We start from the raw sequence: 19,606 nt of genomic DNA on the forward strand, positions 1-19,606 counted from the left end.
GTATTAATCGCACAACCCTGCGAAGTGTTGTGAAGTAACTGAATACATCTACCAAGAATACGTATGCTGAGGGCTCAAAGAGCACACACATACACTAGAGCACTCCGCTGTGCTACCGTGTCTCTTATGTCTTGTTATAAATAAATACATAACAAATGGTGAAACAAATATAAAAAACAGGTTTAATCCTATGATGCATATATTCAGAATACAGTACTCTGATTAGAGTACAAGTAATAGAATATGTTACATATACATTACAAAACAGGTATTCAGTATTCTGTATACTAATTACATGAATATAATATAAGAATATTGCCTCTTGCCCTCCACCTCGAGCAGTAGAAGATAAAAAACGAGGTACAATCTGGCCACACTGACCAGGAGCTGAACCAACAGCTGCTCTGACTTTTCCATGGCCTTCACTATCTGTGGGAATGCTCGCTTCTCCTCTGATGCTCCCAGGGATCAGGACCCTCAGACTGGGGCCCCTGCAGTTTATGGGGGGGGGCAATTCTCCGGAGACTTGAGCAGACGCTGTGTGGCTGGGTCAACAGTTTGTCTAACGGGGCAAACAGTGGCATGCTTAGGTTAGGGTCAGCTGGGGAGAGTGAAAGCTGGAGCTGCAGTGCGGTGGTCCAGACTTTTACAAGATATGTGCTCATAGGAAGTGCTTAAGTATTGTGATGTGTAAACATGGCTGCTGCTGGTGGGAAAAGACGCAGAGCAGTGACAGATTGGCTTATGGGAGGGAAATCTAAAATGGAAAGTGCAGGATGTGGAAGCAATGAGTGGGAAAACTAGACTATTTCTACTGTAAAATGTACACAAGGAGCAAAACTGTGTTGCTTTAAGTAAGTCAGTATTTTTTTTTTTTCTTCTTGCATGCTTTTCTTACACTTGTAATGAATGTAAAATGTTAGATTTGGGGATATAATTTCAATTCAACTTCATTCTCACTCTTGGTCCATTTTAAATTAGACATAAGATTAGATAGACGTGACATTTACATTTTAAAATCACCATACCACTTTCTCCATATCTTTGACTGATAATGTATTGGACGGAGCTGGATTATAATGTATAATAGTAATAATATAATAGCTGGGGCAATTTAGGATTTTTGAACTGAGGCTATCACACAAACTTTTGCTTGGTTTTGTCTTAAATATCTTAAATAAGTAGATTTTTCCCATGGGTTTCTTTGGTTTAAGAGAGAGATTATAGGAGAAATATTTAAGATTTATATATTGTAATACATAAACAGATAGTAATCAGTACTAAAGCAAACTACCACGCCACATGATCGACTAGAGAAACTACCATTATATCATTACATTCTATCGAAGCGCTTGGGACAGAATGTCAAAAAAGGACCGTTAGCATAAGTGTGAAAAATGTAAAACAAAATAAAAATGTTAAGAAAAGAGGAACTCAATAAGCTGCTGTTTCACTACTGGTAAATACATTAATCACACTATTGTGTCAGAATACTTTTGAATGAACGTCATAGTCCAGGCCATCATGACAAAAAGGGCCGGACCATGTTGCTCAGTAAGATGCGCCTGTCTCAAAAAGAATCAGATGTTTAAGACTTTATAGTCCTGGAGTCTGTGGTCTAGTCCTGTTCAAGATCCAAAGTAGACCAATACTAGGTTTAGGACTATGTTTAAGTCTAGATCTGCTGCTTGGAATTGCTCTAATACAAGTCTGGTTATTGATCAACACTGGGTTTGTCTTTGCTTAGTCCTGCTTTAGTCCTCTTTTATGTGACAGAACAGCGTTTATTTACTTATTTCAGTGAAGCAGTAGATTCCTGTTGAATAGTACTAATGTGAGCTGTTTGTGGATATTTGATGTAAATAAGAAAAGTGTGGTCCGGTCCCTAGACAACAGTCCTCCAACCGTCCTGGGCACCTGGAAAACATCATTGACCAGCCCTAATTTAGCATCTTTAAATCTCTATTGGTTCAAAATGAACTCTTTTTTGGTCCAAATTGCTATTGAGTATCAAGATTTGTTCTCAGTATTGAATCAGAGTTTGAAATGATAGTATTGATTTGTGTTTCTTATCATAGTAAAGACACATTTTTTAAAACCAAATGGTCCATCTCGAATTGAACTTCCAATAAGAACTACATTCAGGGCCATAAAACAATATTTACCCCAAATCTCCCAGCGGCAGAACACTTGCCTTTACGGTTTGTCATGTTGTACTCACATTGGCCATTTCCCGCTCTCCTTTTCTCACCTCTACCGCTCTAATGCCTGGGAAATAGGTGTCGGCCTCAAAGCGGAATCGAAAATATGCTTTCCCAGAGTATTTTCTTTTCAATGGAGCATGCCTAAAAGTCTCTTGGCGAGCGAGGGGCCTCATGCATTTCAAATTACCATGACCTTCCCTTGATTTAAGTCAGTCTGCGAGCACATCCTGGCCTGAGTTGCTCCACAGCGCGAGGGCACACCATCGCCGAAACGCTCGCTTTTGTTCGCTCGGAGGGAAAAAGAGGTGCACTGACAAGCCTCCGTAAATGGGGTGTGATTTAGGCCAAAAATCCCGGTTCGACTTTTGCTTCGTGCGTTGGTGGAATTGGAGAGAAATCATGTTTTTCTTTCCTGTCTCTGCACACACATAAGTGGTTTCAGGTTGTTCACATCTGCCCGTGGGCAAAGGGATGTCTGTGATGACACTCTCATGGCGGCGCACAGACCGGAGGAAAGATGGCTCAGTCGAACTCTTGCCACTGCTGCAGCGTGTTTCATCAGGGAAGCCGAGGACGAGTTTGTGACAAGTGCCGCGCCGGCTGTCAGCGTGGTGTGGCACTCTTATTTCTGTTGTTATCGTCGAAAACTTCTGTTCTAGAAGTTCCAAAATGCGCTCTTCAACTTTTGCTTCCGGTGATGCAATACAGTCGTGCTGAACTGTTGAACTTTTGAGTTAGTCTTGTGGAGGTTTGCGTTTTTCTACCCGTCTTCTCGCTTTGGCAGAAAAGAGAATACGTTTTACATTATTTTCTTCTTTTTTTCCCCCTTTAAAAAAACTAAAACAAATAAAACAAGGAAAATTAAAAATGATATAATAACTAATAAGATTAAGGCACTTGCTCGTTTCTTATTTCTCTCAGCTTTACAGATAAAACCTTTGATTGAACCTGCATTAACTGTTAAATAATTTATAGTTAGGCTTAATTATTTGACCTTTTTCTCTAATTGTAATGCTACTGTACACTTATTTAACTTAATATTCTGCTTTCACTGATCATGTTACTTCTTTTCATGTTTAATCAATGTCGTTTTTGGCTAATTCAAGTACATTTACAGTAACAAATAAGTATATAATAAACACAAAATCCTAAATCAACTAAATTAACACAAATTTTAGCGAGCTTCTCAATATTCAATCAAAATCAGAAATGTACCTGTTAAATATCACACAAATGTAACCTTTTAACCTATTTTTATTTCAATCAACTACAAAACAACAGTTGCAATATTATCATTTTTTTCCATCTCTCTCCCGCCTCTTCCCCTAAATAATCATAAAACCAGAGCTAAATCAGGTCACACCAGACCAAATTGGAAAAAAACATTGACTTTCAAGCGTCTCTGATCATATTTTCTGACAGGCGCACATTATCGCTCTCATTATTTCCATCCAGTTCGCTCTCTTTTGCCCTGCTTTCCCAAACCAGCGTCTGAGTGACCGTCCCCAGAGTTAAATAAAGACGTCCAGTGACAGGCAGTAAACCCGCAGACCTCCAGCCCCTCCGTCTGCTCATACTCTGCATCTTCTTTAGCAGAGCAACACCGTGATCCCCAAACTGAACAATGGCCGGGCCCTGCAGGCTGCAACTCCAGGAGAACGCTTTGAACTCCCATTGATGAGCAGACTTTACATAGATATCTGACGCGCTGCTCCTCTTCACACCCACTTGTGCCTCTCAGTAATGAATTATAATAAAAAGGAACGTTACAGCTTTGGACTTGGGTGCACTCTCCCTGTCATCTTTCTCCTTTGTGTGTGTTTTTTCCCCCAGAGGCTTTCATAAAGATCAATCTATTTCGACTTGGCAGGTAGTGCAGCTGAAAAGGTTGTGTTATACAATAGCTTTTGTACAGCACCTGTTTGTCGATTTGTCTCTTTGTAAAATAAAGAATACAAATGTTTTGACTGACCATTGCGAGATAGTGGCATCGTCTTGGTGGTGGTGGTGGTCTCTGAATCTGTTTTAGATTGTGTAATTTTGGTTTGAGTTAAGTTTGATATATTCAGAACAAACTACGCAATATTCACTGAAGATATACTACTGCAGTCCACCAGAAATGTGCTCGGAAATATACTTTAAAGAGACATGTTTGAGTGATCTATTGTCCTGAATTCAAGGCTTAAGCGCTCAGAAAATGTCTGTCTTCACCGTCCCTCTCTCTCCTCCCACTTTTCTGTGCAATTATTTAAAAGAAAGTCAGACTCACATTGCCATTTTACAGCAGTAAAGGCAAAGAAATGATAATCCTGATTGAATGAAACTGTTCAGCAGTTTTGAACAAGAAGTCTATGGATGTGTTTCTTTTTTAATTATTATATTATGGTTTACAATGATCATGATTATCTTGATCTTTGTATGTTAAACTTTAATAACACTTCTTCTTGAAGGTTTGCATATTGAAGTAAATAACAGTAAAAGCAATCTCAAAATTGCAGAAACATAATAAAAAAACAATCTTCTCTAAGTATAGTTATTGTAATTCATAAAAAACAAAACAATTTAATAATAACAATATCATTTGATCTCTTGGTAACTTGTTACAACTCATTCCAGCAAGATACATGTTTTGTCCTGCTTTTTTCTGCTTTTTTCCTCCCATGCTCATCTGCTGCCTCGTCCCAGCCTTGACCCCTGTTTCACTGCGACCTTTCAGGCACACGGCTTTACAGACAGCCGTACAGAAGGTGGAACACTCTCTAACCTCCACCGCCGAGGAGCAGATGGGCTGTCCCTTTGTCCCTCTTTTTTATTAGCTCCCTTAAATCAACACCTAACAATGTGCGGCAGCGCGGAGGAGGAATTGATTTCTCGCATCAACCAGTGGCCTGAGGTGGGTAAGGGCCAGACCAAGGGTAAAAGGGTGCGGGGGGGGGGGGGGGGGGGGGGGTGAAGCCGCCTGGTCATGAGGGGCCACAGAGAATACATTGGACATGATTACAGTATAGAATCTGGATATATGATCTTGTCACTTTACAGATTGTGCGCGTGTCAGGATCAAGTGCTTTCAAAGCTTTGATCATATTTCTGTCATAAGCTTCTTACAGTTGAATCCACGGTGTGGCTTAAAGGCACTCACTGCTGGACTTGAGCTACCGTCATTCACATTCTTGTATAAAGCTGCATTCATGGGATGTCCTAAGCTGACGATGAAAGAATAGTCTGGGATATTGGGTGAGAGAACTAGAACTTTCTTTATTTTACATTTTGTTTATTGTACACTGCAATATTGATCTGCAATGTCTTAGTAACAGAAATGTGTTCATTGACTTCCTGTTCAAAACTGCTAAACTGATAAGCTCCGCCTCTTCATAGTGGCATTTCACATAACGAGCAGCAGATTGTCATTTACAGGTTTTTATTTCTGAAAAGTGGCTTCATTACATTTTCAAACTCTACATCCATCACCCGTAGTCTCATTTCTTCCAAATAAACAAAACTCAGTACAGGGAATAGGGGGTAGGTGAAAACAGACATTTTTGAGCATTTCATTACTAAACATGCTGGAATCAATCCAAAGACGCCTCTGAGGAAGATAATGAGGCACAAACACTGTTGTAACAAGGTTCAAAGTTGATTTTTGCATAATGTAATATGTCCCCTTTAATATTCAGTGAAACCCATCATGTGGAAAGCTTTAGCTGCAGATAAACCTCTCGGGGTTATACGACTATTGTTTTTATACATATAAAAGCGGTGTCACCTCTCCACAGAGCTGACCTGTAACTTGATCTGGTGGTGCCATCTGTTAAACTAATAACCATAATATCTATATCTTGATAAATATGTCTGATGCCAATGATAATTCATCTAATTTCTTTGCTAAAAAGTTAAATTTGTCAAGAATTTAGCCAAGGAACAAAACTAGGGACAAGACAAGATATTGTGCTTTAAAGATTAAAAAAACAAACATTTACATTTGGGTTGGACAAAAAAGGTGCCGGTGAGTTTGACCTCTCAATAAGCTGAATTAAAAAAAAAGAGAGCTACAATAAAATAAAACAAATGTGTTAAGTAGATCTCACAACTCTTTTCTTTTTCTCATCTCGTCTTGTGGAATTGTGTCTCAATAAACACTTATATTAAACACTTAATCCACTCATACACTATTCTATAACAAACTATATTTATCAAGGTTTTATTCATGTATTCATCTCTATTTTCTTAAATGAATGTCCCACCATTAGCCAACTGACAGAATTTGAATATTTCATGTTGAGACTGAGTTTTCCACCTGACAAAACTGCCAATATGGAATCATGGAATATCTGTGGCTCTTTTAAAGCCATCTCGCAGCTCTATCCTCTTCCTCCCGGTGGTTCTGCTGTAGTATTTGTGCGAGGAGGTCATCCATAAGTCCTGGCATTGAGCTGCTCTCAGTGGAGGAGATTTAGAGCCCTGGAGCCCTGCCTCTGAGCTCTGCGACTCCACCGTATTAAGTGGCACTGCATTAGGCCCTTTTTTTCTACCCTCCTCAGTCTTCATGATCACCTCGGAGCTTCCGCGCAGCAAAGCTCTCATAAACATTTACGCGCAGGCTATCAGCTCCAGTCTGAGGCCACGACTCCGCTGGGCTGGACCGCGGCGGGCCCTTAATGCCTCTTATGAGACCCTCTCGTCTGCTTGTTTGTGCGCGAGGCTCAAAACAAACTTCGCTAACAGCCCTTTGTGCACTTGTGGGATGTTCCTCGTTACATTTACTCTAACACGCTCAACTTTGCACCAATATTGTACTCGTCCCATAAATCTGCAAAACTTTAATGATGACGACATTCGGTTATTTGTTACTTTTTTACTTATCTGCCGTCTTATCTGTTTGTCTCTCGTCTCCACAAGTAAAAGTGTTTAATATTAGTAGCATGCTGGGGTTGTTATCATATGCAAATGTCATGGGAGTTGGAGGATCCTCAGCTGTTGTTTTGTTTTGTCATGACAAGAAAGACAGCGGGACAACCCAGGGAGTCTGCTCAGAGAGAGAGAAAGGACAAAACTCCACTGGACATCTTCTTTAAAGCAAAAAGCATCCGCCCGCCTCTCTCCCGCATACATTATTTATGAAGCGAGCTTAAAGAAAACACAACATAAATAGAGACTTTTTGTTATTTTTGAAGTGCAGAGGATTCGTACACTATGTCTGTTTGCCTTTGAATGGTTATCCTTGGTTTTGGCTGCGGCTTCTCGAAAATGATCAATGAGTTGAAGTTAGACGAGGCAAAACTGTCATCATGGAAACAAAGTGGAAGCAGAAGTAAAGCGTGTGTTCTGGAGGAGACGAGGACCTCACATTTAATCACTAAACAATACGTTATACAAGGATTTTTTGTCTATTTTTGTTTATTTCATTTGACTTTGCTTCAAATAAGTTCTCAACATTTGGATCAGGAGATTATTTGAGGCTCATACTAATGTTTGAGCTGCAACTAATGATTATTTTAGTAATTGATGAGTAAAATTGTACTTGTGAGATGTTTTAAATACATTTTTAACCAAATAAAGGTGGAAATATGATGATTGAAGGCTTTTAGATGGAGAATATTTACAAAAAAAAGTGTATTATTGGTGAAACTCAAGAATAGTTACATCTTTTTTGTCATTTTGATGTATTATTGTGTTATAAAAGGTCTTTTAATATGCATCGTAGAGACTGTATAGCCCAGATTATTGTTTTTCGTCGAATCCTTGCAGCCCTACTTTATATGACTTGATTGTATTACGGTAACTCTGATTCAAATAGACTCTCACATTTAATTGGATCAAGGGATTATTTGGGGATTTCATCTTCAAATAGTGCAGAAAATTGACTTTCTATATGGAGGAATAGGCTCTTTTAATGTGCTGTTATTTCACATTCATTTTATAGCTGTTTAAGTTGTGCTTGAGATTCATTTTGACTGATGCAAACGTGCAGTTATTCCGAGTTCCCTCTTCAACTTTCCTCTGCGTTGTGTTTACTTTGCAGGACCCCGGCTACACATCTTTCCTGTTCGATCAGCTCCAGACGTCGGGGAGCCATGAGGCGGGGCCGGGCAGCTGTCAGGTGTGCTCCACTCCTCTGCAGCAGCTGAAACAGGAGGCCTTCCACACGCTCCACGCCCCAGTACTGACCCTCACCTCCACTCCATCCTTCCTCCCGCAGCCAGCCAGGTTCACCGTGTCATCAAGCACCAAACAGATGTCCAGGAGCCACGGGGCCAGTATCAGCCGCAGCAGCAGCAGTAGTAGCAGTAGCAGCTCTCCCTCACTGCTGCCCCTGGGGGAGAGACACCGGGGCCAGGGCGCGGGGTCCAAGGCCAGTGTCCAGGTGACGGTGGCCGGGGCGCAGCTCACCGGCTCCTTGGGCTCGGTGACCATCCAGGCGCAGCAGTACCTCGAAGGCATGTGGAGCATTTCCAGGGTGAACAACTTCCTGCCTCAGCCCAAGCCGGTACGCAAATGTGAAATCTGAAATTGTGTTTTGTTGTTCGTGCCTGTGAATGTGCTCGGCCTGTCATAAGAAATACGATATCGACTTATTCTAAAGAAAATACCTGGAGCAATGGTTTTTGGGGCTCAGTGTTTATTATTGGGTTCATTATTTTTTGTTGTACAATGAGATTTGAGCTGTTGAAGTTTGAATAAGTAACTTCTAGTGTTTTCACGTTACAAACATTTCGACTTCGACTCAGGAAAGTTCACTTTTGGTTGTGTTTATGTAAGTATCTAGTTTCGATAATACATTTAATACAGATTAGTGTTTTGATCCTTTTGACAACGCTAGTAACTCATTATAGATACAAACTAACTAATATAATGGTGAAATAATAAAGTATCACAGCTCATTAATGTAGAAAAGGTTTTACTGGAACTCTCCTGCGTGTGGATTGTTGTGTCTGGCATTTTAACATGATTATTTATGGTTATTTTTATGTAGCAAGATATTCAAAATGTTATATCATGACAGGCCTGATTTCAACATTCTTACGGCTGTAACTTTTGAATTAATACGACAGGCAGGTTTATTTTTCATTGTTATGATGCAGATTTTTAGCAGCCGACCTCATTCAATACACTGTACTTTGGTCCACTTCAGTGCTCGGATCTCGTCAGTTACGCCACATCCCAGACGTGAGCCGGTAGACAGTGTGTAGCCACCTGACCTCTCATTCCTCTGTAGTCAAGGAGCCAGAGTCACGTGGGGTCAAATGTCATGGCAACACTAATCTGCTGACCTCCTCTCCAAGGCCAGGCCTGATGACCACCCCACAGAGCGGCCATAACTCTGCTCCGTGCTGGATAAGCGTTCATGTTTGAAGTTTAGGAGGTGTCGGATGGACAGAAGGCTAATGATTAGTGGTGCTCTACTGCAATGAGAGCTGACACACTTACGTTTAAGTGGCATTTGAACTGTGTGTTGAGTCACTGATGTGACGGCCTTGTCCATGTGCAGGAGTGGTGTTGTGGAACCACAAACAGCTGCTCTCAAATCTTTGTTTCATATGACTCCAGTAGAGTTAAGGGTGGACTAGACATTTCAAACTCTTTGGGACAATCGCACCATTCCTGGAGCGAATGCTCAGTCAATGATGTGAATATCGGTTTCATCCAAAAGCACCAATATCAGTCCAGCAATGTTCTGCCCTCCCTTCAGACACAGGAAAACAGAACAGAGTATAAACTTTCATCCAGTCTTTATTCTGAGTCATAAGACCCAGAAATGATCAAATTCCAGACTTAGCTCTAGAAAAGTTTTAGACATAATTTCCTCATGACCTGTGACCTGCAAACTTTGACCTTAATGTCCATGTCAGTGCACCAATAGTTTGGACAACTATAGAGGTGGACAATATATCGAATGAATGATAGTATTGAGGATGTTGTTAGCGGCTAGTCAGTATTGTTTGACAATTAACATGTAGCAAACATATATTATCAGTAAATGTATTTATTTATTATTTTTAATTGAATTGGGACAATGCACATAATACACATTACTTTTCAAGTGTTCGATATGCAGCTAGTTTCCAACTGTACTCAGTTCACTCAAATCATTCTAAATATTTGAAAGGTTTTTTGTTTTTGTTTCCTCTAAAATGAAAGTTGTTATGTATAATCTTGGCATCAGAAGAAGCGTAGGTCTGCTGTGGATGCCTCTGTGCCTCCAGTACTGTAAAACGTCAGTGTCATTTATGCAAATATTATTATTTGAGCTCTCTTGTTAACTCTGGCCAATTATAAAGTGTTTTTTCTTTTCCTTTTAGTGAAACGCACAGACAGATTTCTCGTCAACAAGTGCCAGTAGACATGCTTTACGGGCGCCCATCAAAAGCTTTTAACTGCATACAGTATATGCAATCCAGATCAAATCAAACAGGCTGGCGCAGGAGGGAGGCGCTGGCTGGTGTCTAAAAGCAATTAGTCACAGGGAATGCGATGCCCGCTGCCACAGAGCTGAGAGTCGGCCCCGGCACGCAGCTCGAAACATCCCTTCAGGACATAGAGTTACAAACAGCACCAGTCTCTCAAGTCTCCAGCCTGTTTGGTTCATTAAAAGAAGGCCCTGAGAATGACTGAAACCCCCATCAGACCTGGCGGACTGGATCGACAACGCTGCTGTGCCCAGAGCAAAAAAGCTTTAATTCATCACTTTGGGTTGGAAAGCGTGCAGAGCTGTGCAGACAAAGAGGCAGAAATGGAGAGTGTGTAAAATAGTTCAGAGTGTGTCAACTTGCCGGAGAGGGCCCCGGGCGCTCCCACACTCTGTCCGTTATAGCGGGGCACCTTGATTTGCTCTTCAGGAAAACGGCTGGTTAACATGGAGAGTGATGGCCACTGTCACTGAACTGAAGTGATCCCTCTCTCTGCTGCAAAGTGGGGATGATATCTGCTTTGGACTGTAAAGTCTAAATTGCCAAGACAATCCTCTTTCCAACGTTTTCCCTGTGGTATTTTTAGTCTTTCCTTGCATCTGTGAGCTGCTTATTTTTAACTAAAAGTACAGCTAATTCTTCTCAATAAAAGCTTCCCTCACTCCAAATGCATATTAGGTCTATTTAGTCTACATTTACAGCTTTTTTCTGCCTTTTGACAGTCAGTTTTAAAGCCTGAAAGTTTGTTTGCACGACACTCTTTCTAACAACCCAAATACGAGTTGTTAATGAATATGCGCGGTAATTAATATGCGTAAATGCCGGCCATTAACGCCTCTTTTCACAGCTCATTCACATATCAGTGTGAGTATAGTAAGCACAGACACAGCCACGATCACAGTTTACTGCAGCCAATGAGAGCGCAGACAGGAAATGTTTGCTCGTTTGCAAGCGAAAGAGCAAAAAGTAGCATTTACAACACGCCGCGATAAACCACCTTAGATCTCATATTCCTGACTACAAACTATTTGCCGTAACATGAAAAAAACAGATTTATTCTACATGCACAGCTGTTACGACAGACGTTACTCGCACCGCGCAGCACATACTGTACGCCAATCTCCAAAGAGCGAGTGGCGTTCTTGACCCTGCGCCTTCTTCCACTAGTCCCCAATTCTTCGATTACCGCTGGAGCCTGTTTTACTGCCACCAATTTAAAAACCTGGCAGAAGATCTTGGCGACACTCCCTTCGGTGCAGCTGGTTTTGAATGGCATCGGACCAACTATCACCATGAAGAAAAGCGTCGGGCATCTCTCCATCCCTTCCCCGTCCCTCGCTAACAACCGCTTTTTGTTAATTAAACACCATTGAAGCTGAAAGAGCGTGCATATGGCGTCTCGAAGAATTCCCCACTTCTTTTCGGTCACCGGGGGGGCCGACCGAGCACGACGGGGCCAGATTAGCAGCGTCTCCCGCCTCTTCCGTAGTGATTGTCTGTCGGGCGCGAGGAGCAAAGGTCAGAGAAAGTCGGTGTCGGAAGGAAAGAGATGGTTCGGGCGATAGTACGCCGGCCTTTGCTGCTCACTTTCAGACTTCATAACCAGCACTCCACACAACACTTTGGTCTTTCATTTATCTTCCTGTCCATCCCTCTCTTCTCCTTGGTGGGGCTGCGGAGGTGAAGAGATCAGGGAGCGCTCGGGGGGGGGGTTAAGGGTTGGAAGGCCAGCTCATTAGTGACTTTGAGCCCAAACAGACCGAGCTTCTAATTACCTGACCAGAGGATAGACCCAACCACGAGCCGCTGAGGGTCCGAGGATACCAGCAGAGAGGCTTAGTGAAATCCCTCCTTTTCAATTGGCAGGGGGATAGTGAGAGGGGGGCTGTGGACTCATGTTTGGGGAGTGTGGATGTAGAGGTGTGCGTTACTGACAAGATGAATGTCGCGACTTTTTTGGACTATCCCAATAATTATATATATGTGTGTTATGATATCAGTCCTCATTTTGTCTCTGGCTTAGTTTTGCTTTAGTCCTGGTTTTGTTCTTAGTTTTGTTCTTGGTTTAGTCCTGGTTTTGTTCGTGCTTTAGTCCTGGTTTTGTTCTTGGTTTAGTCCTGGTTTTGGCCTTGGTTTAGTCCTGGTTTCATCCCTGGTTTTGTCTATCTTTAGTCCTGTTTTAGGCTTGCCTCAGTTCTAGTTTGTCCCTGGTTTAGTCCTGTTTTAATCTTTCTGTAGTCCTGCTTTAGACTGGTTTGAGTCTTGCTTTAGGACAGTTTTAGTCCTGTTACAGTTCCTGCTTTAGTCCTGTTTTATTCTATTTTTAGTCCCGCTTTAGTCAGAAATGTGTCCCACTGTGTCTTTAAATGTTTTTGTTGAGTTTTAAGTTTATCAACTATAAATTGACTATAAAATGACTATCCCTAAAATAACTATCCCTCTTACAACTACAGAGAAACAACTACAGAGAAACAACTACAGAGAAACAACTACAGAGAAACAACTACAGAGAAACAACTACAGAAAACCAAATCACTGCATTTTACCCCTAAATCATTAACTCACAAAATGCGTCACGATGTATTATTAATGTAGTCCTTCCCCCAGACTGGTGGAAGCAGTATGCTGTGCTATCCGATATTGAAGATATTTCACATTCACAATATTATACATTATTGTGTATGTATTCATGCTTCTAAACTAAGCAGCAGCTGCGTCGCTTACGCGCTGGCTCAGTCTGGGCTGCGTTGGAGGTTGGACGGCGGTGCTTCCTGTACGGGTGTCACTGAAGTGCTCCAGGGTTTCATGCCAGAATGTTGTCCACTTCCCCTGGTTTGAGCTCGTGCCCAGCTTTACAATCTTAGTTTAAACTAATAAGCTCCCAATAAAATAGTATGATTTTAAACGGGACAAATTATGTAAATTTAACTTGACTGAGGTTTTGACCTTGTTACAACACTGTTTCCACATCATTAGTGTAATCCTGTTACATTGTCATGTAACTGAGGCTCTCGTGCTCAGAAAATGTCCTGTTTTCAACTACCTCCTATGCCCACCCACATGCTTAGTTATGATTATCTTAAAAATGAAGAATCCAAGTGATACATTTATGTTTCAAAAATGCAGCATAAAAAATATGTAAATTACAATTCTTCTCTTGTTAGAGTGAAATGCCATTATGACTTTTGAACAGGAGGTCAATGCACCTGTTTCTGTTATGAAGTAATTTTAGAGGAAAATTGCAAGTTATATTGAGAAAATTATAGAATTAGGATTTACTTATGTTATAATTATAATTATGTACTAAAAAAAAATGTCTAAATTGTTTAAATTAAGAGCAGAGAATTGTTGAGCGTATTGTTTCCCTTACATGATGTTTGACTGGTCTTCTAAGACGACATCACAGAGAGGAACCAGCCTCAAGAGCAAGATTCTCAACACTGATAACACGCTGCAAAAGGAGAACAAGATGTGTAGTTCTTACTCTTAGACTGGGAAACCAAAAATGTGTGTTCAAAAGCGTGTGCTCTTTTCTGGTTTGAACGTCAGAACGTGATATACTCGTATTGTGATGTATAGTGTTCCCATGTCACATGTATAAATAGTCTAGCTGACACTCACACATGACAAATGGCATATAGTGGAAGGCCTTTATAAAGAAGATCGTAAAGGATGCTATTTTAAGAGACATTTATGAATGTAGGGCAAACACAGGTGGTAAATATACAGAGGGCTTTGACTCAAGGGCCTTTCTGTCACGTTACACATCTCCTTTATTACACAAGCTCATCGGTGTCAATGTCATTCATTCTACAGGCTTTATTTACTCAATTTCTTCTTCAAACTCACAAAACCAGTTCTCAACAGCACCTATTGATCACTGTCCTGCAGGATAACACTAGCGTCTAAGCATAGGATTAACCTTTTGTCCATTTGGAAAAGTGTAGACTACAGGTTGTATAATTAGGGCTCTGCAGCTCTTGTGTTGCTCTATTAGCAGCCAGTGAAGCGGAGAGCGTCTAGCCGGCGAAATCATTCCTCTCTGTAAGAAAGTTGGAGCTTTTGTGCTGGTTACTAAGCAGTCTGAGCTGTGACAAATAGGTGATATTTTCAGTGCATCTTTGGCAGAAGCTGCTGTAGCCGTGGGGTGAGTGTGTGAATGCGCTGCCTTCCAGAGCAGGGCGTGCCATCGCAGACAGGACAGGACTGACACCTTGTAAACATTTGAGCTATGGAACAAATCTCAATGCTAACAGCGCTCTGTTTACAAGGGCCCATGTCACAGTCAGGTGTAGCTCTTCTGAAAGGGCAAAGTCGTGATTGGGTAATTAAGGCAATTTAAAGGTTCACTATGTAACTTTTTTGGTGTGGAGTCTGCCATTTGTTTTTTTTCCATGGCATTTTCCTCATGGCAATGCCAACATTAACCATATGTTTTTTTCCGTTCATTTGGCCTTCCATGGCGGTCTCTTCTCTTACCTTGACATGTTTCAGTTGCCCTCTGCATCCTCTCTCAGAATGTGATGTTATGGTGACGGTAACAGTTGATTTACACAGACTTTCTTGCTTTGAAAAACTTGTATTCTTGGCTAATACGGTTCATTAAGCAGTCGATGATGTCTTAGTCAATTCATTTCTCTATTGGTCAACTATTAATGTAATAACTGAAGTGACTTAGCTGGAGTAAACGCTTTGAGAGCTTGAATCGATGCACAGCAGGGCATGTCTTTAGCCGACCTGGACTTTGTTTGTCAACTCCAGCCATTTTATGCTCTAATATGCGTTCGGGTTTTACAAAAAATATGTTTAATCTGTGTATTTATGTATCTATGTATTTTCAACTATCATCAATGCAGTTGTGTGCACTGATACATGAAGCAGCTCTAGAGCCCTTACCTTTTTGGTCAGATAATCTTGTATCTTGTCAATGTTTTTCAACCATACATTTTCAGATGGATTTATGCTCACCCGATTCATATCCATAGTAATATTACTATTATTTGTTTATTTAGTGCGGACAGTGCATGGTAATGAACATACAAGATACACATGCTGTAAACACGGCATGAGCTCATTTGCATGTTATCCCACATTCACTCTCACAAACACACATACACCAGCACACGTGGACACTCGAGGCAAGGTGGGGAAAGTGTATTGCTTTAGGACACAACGACGCCCCTTGTGGCACATGGCACTCCAGTGGTCTCCTATCCAAGTAGTAACCAGGCCCCTGCTAAGCTTCCGAGATCGGGCGTTGACACGGTGGTATTCATCTCCATCTCATTCATAGTTTAAACTGACTTCTAACATAAAGTCAACATAACAGTTACTTGCAGCTGCATACATGTCTTTAGATAGGCCATAGGAGTGCAGATGTAATCAAGAACACGGCCTGGTAAATGCGAGTGATTTCATTTCTAATTAAACATGGGTTCTCACTTAATTACAGTGAGCCTCAGCCTCTGTGAAGCCCTGTCCTTGTCATTCAGTGGGGAGCGTTCTGCTGTGGAACCTGCTGACTCCATGCACTAGTGACTGGACTCGACATCTGCTTGTCCATCTGTGGCAGGGGACAAAAAAGGAGCGTTAAACTCACTGAAAAAACGGTGTGTTCTTTTTGTCTTTAGGTTGCTGGTTTGACGGGTGGAGTCGGTGCGGACGTTTTAGCCTCGGGGGGACATGTCACCACTTTGACCACCGCCACGAGCACCGCCCTGACGCCCTGCAGACTGAGGAGCTCCGCCCACACGGGGATCCCGGTACCCAGCGTCTCTTCCTCTCCGCCCCCCTCCTCTGCAGCGACATCTTTCTTCATTAGGTAAGACCCTCCCCCCTTATATACATACTGCTTGTCAGAATTTGATTAAGACAACAGATTGAAGTCAATATATTCATGTTCTGTATGCGACAGTTATTTATGGAAACACTGGCTTCCTGTTATGGTTACGAAATGGTTGGTAACGGTAGTAAGATACTGGTTATAGGGGTTTGGTTCGGACTGCAACTAACCATTATTTTGCACATCAATTAATTTAGTGCTCATGTATTTGATTAATTGACTAGTTTAGATTGCAAAATCCCTGCAAATATGTGATTTTTCTCAATTGAACCAAAATGAAGCTAAAGCGATGTCACCTGAAACTATCCTAATGCAGTATATTTACAGACAAAACAGGTCAATCGTCGAAAACACAATTTTTACCTGTCTCCTTTGTCTTTTTTAAGTACGTTTGTTTTGTCTGGAATCATAAAACCTCTTTTTTCAGCACAGTCCAGATAACAATTATTCAAGTACTAAATTACGGTCCATTTGCTGTTATTATTCTGTTAACTTAATTTGACTGATTCATCTATGTTTGACTCTTATTTGTCCTGCATTTGAAGCTCGAGTGCTCAGACATGTTTTATTTGTGTCTGTCACGTATCCTCTCTACTAACACGCAGTTCTTTGAAAAATATACATTCTGGGTCATACATTTAAGGTTTTTTATCTCAAAAATAGAAACACAATGAATGAAAATATACTGGTTGCTATAGTGAAATGCAGTGGCCAGCAGTTATGAACAGGAAATCAATAGACTTTAAGGTCAATATTGCCATTTACAGTTATCAAAATGTAAAGTTAAACCCTCACATCCGCTTCTTCTTTAACTAGCTTGCTCAGGGTTGTCAAAATTCTCAACTTGATAATATTCCATGTCATATTTTCATTGTACAAAACACATTTTGCAGCCCTCATGTAAGCCTGTGTTTGTAGATGAAGCTGTTAGATTGCAGTGTTTACCACCCCGGCCCAGTGCGCATTCAGGCATCGCTCGTGTGCAGAAGAAGTCCTACAGGGAGATGCGCAGGGACTCGTCTCAGTGTGCTCCGCGGGGTCACGGAGTTAACTGCCATGGGGGGCCCCAATTCCAGGGAGGTGTTGCTCTCGACGTGGATGAATTGCCGCACGCTCTGGGATATGCATCATCATCAGGCTAAACGAACCTCTAGTGCAGGCTCCAGTGCTCGTGAATGGATAATACTATTACATAATTTGATATGAAGTGGGCACGTCTCACGGAAGGGGCTTAGGTTAAAGACACGTATTGTTCGGAGGAATTTCATGTTTAGATACTTTTAGATGACTGATTTTTGACTATGAGGTAATAATAAGGCTGGTTAAAGTTGCGTTGGCAGGTGATGTAGTTGTGAAATGGAGGAAATCAAAGGGGTTAGCACGTTTGCCTCGTTACAAGAAGATTCCCAGGTTTGATTCCCTGGACACTGGTCACTAACTGCTCCTGGTGGTGCTGAAGAATTGGTAAAATGCAGAGAAAACATATACCAACATGGTCAGTGAAGTAGTAAATCTTTTATCCTCCATTGTGGCCAAAGATAATATAATACCTGCTTTGGAATTTTGCTGAATGTCTCCAAATAAGGGCTAAAGAATCACGTTCTAGAATTTCCTCATAATTCCTCATAATCTCAGGGTAATCTTAGATCTTAAATAAATCTCATTTTAAATCTATGGAAGCTACATCACTGTTTGGGAGATAGATGACTGTTTTTGAAAGAATTATTCAAAATAGAAATTCACAAATGTTGTACCTTCTCTTGTTTGGGATTTGCCCCACAAACCTGCAAAACAATCCCATATCTTAATGTCCTTTCAACTGACAACACTTTCTTAGGCTATTGTGAAAAATGCTTTCACTTTTGTTTAGTTATTTTGGCAGAGAAGATGTTGAACGTTGTGTCAGTTTTTGTTTCATGTGGACAGGCTCAGGAATTACAGGATATTTATAGGCTCTCTTGAATGTTGTGTTGTCACGTGAACTATATGAATACTTTTCTCACAGTAAATCACTTGCTCATCAGTATTGGATTAAAAATATGTTATTATAAAGTTCCCTTGTCACAGTGTTTTGAACTTTAGCCTGTCCTTGCTACTTAGAACAGGACTACACCCTTGGCCACTTCTGTAAGTCACCATCCAAAGTTATATATATGTTTCTATTCTATTGTCTGTGCTCAAAACAGAGCTTTCGATTCCGCTGCTTGTTTTGTTTAGCACGCTTCAACCTTCCACTCTCTCCTTGGCTGCTGCTGCTGCTCCTGCGGTGCTGGTGGTTTCCCTGGGGACTGCATCAGGCTCGTCTGGCCGGCCGGACACCGCAGTGTGCCACATTGTCAGTGATAGATTTCACTGGCAGTGGGTCAGTGCATACATTCCCCTGCCTCTACTCTCCGAGGAGAGCTATGCCGTAATGAATGCTGCTGAAAAGGAAACTGGCTCAGAATGACAGAGAAGAATGATGCATTGGACTATTGAAGCCGGGAACCGCAGGAGGTGTGCGGGGAGCCGCTGGGGGGACCTGTGGACTGTGACAGCAAAGCCATAGGGGATCGATATAGAGCTTAACATTCTCAGAAAAAGCAAAATGGAGTTTTAGTGACCAATTTAGTCGACAAAATTGTATGGTCATGAAGCAAAACACAAGGACATGTTTTATTTACAGAGGAACATTCCATAACGTTAGTCAAAACTGATACATACTATACTTTTAAGCCAATTAATCGCTATAAATGAGTTATACCAACCACAAGAGGCCGTAAGTTGGTGTGGTCTTTGTGCTAGTTCAAAGCAGGAATACATTTAAGATGGTTGTGATGGACAGCAGCTAGCATCAAGAAAAGGATAGCTTCAGTCAGCATCCCGGGAACGCCCAGGAACGGACATTATGTGATGGAAGCAATCTATCTATTTCAATGGAGCTGCTCTGTCACCCGCTGTTCAACACGAGTACACGAGCAAATGCAGGTTTTAGGATTTATATCGTGCCAAATGCAGTTTTGAAGACATGGAGAAGAATAAAGTGATCCAATGGCGCATTTTCTTTTACAAATATCCCAAAATGTTAAAGGTAACTGTACGCTGTGCTACCGCGATGCTAGCGCCACCTGCTGTACTTTAACATCTTTAGATCAATCTCTTTACTTTTCCGAGGT

General features: G+C 41.3%; 1 protein-coding gene across 4 annotated transcripts in view; it reads left to right on the forward strand.

The window, feature by feature from the left end:
- kif26ab (kinesin family member 26Ab) overlaps nt 1-19,606 on the forward strand; it is a 94,099-nt gene that overhangs the window by 33,645 nt on the left and 40,848 nt on the right. For all 4 annotated transcript variants that reach the window (XM_072458371.1, XM_072458369.1, XM_072458372.1 and 1 more), the window contains exons 3-4: nt 8,224-8,688; nt 16,240-16,430. In XM_072458371.1, coding sequence (XP_072314472.1) covers nt 8,224-8,688; nt 16,240-16,430 — 656 coding nt within the window. The remainder of the gene's footprint in view (nt 1-8,223; nt 8,689-16,239; nt 16,431-19,606) is intronic.

This window comes from Eucyclogobius newberryi, unplaced genomic scaffold (genome assembly GCF_026437365.1).
Source record: "Eucyclogobius newberryi isolate DKJ021-1_F unplaced genomic scaffold, fEucNew1.0.hap1 SCAF_21, whole genome shotgun sequence".
Taxonomy (NCBI): Eukaryota; Metazoa; Chordata; class Actinopteri; order Gobiiformes; family Gobiidae; genus Eucyclogobius; species Eucyclogobius newberryi.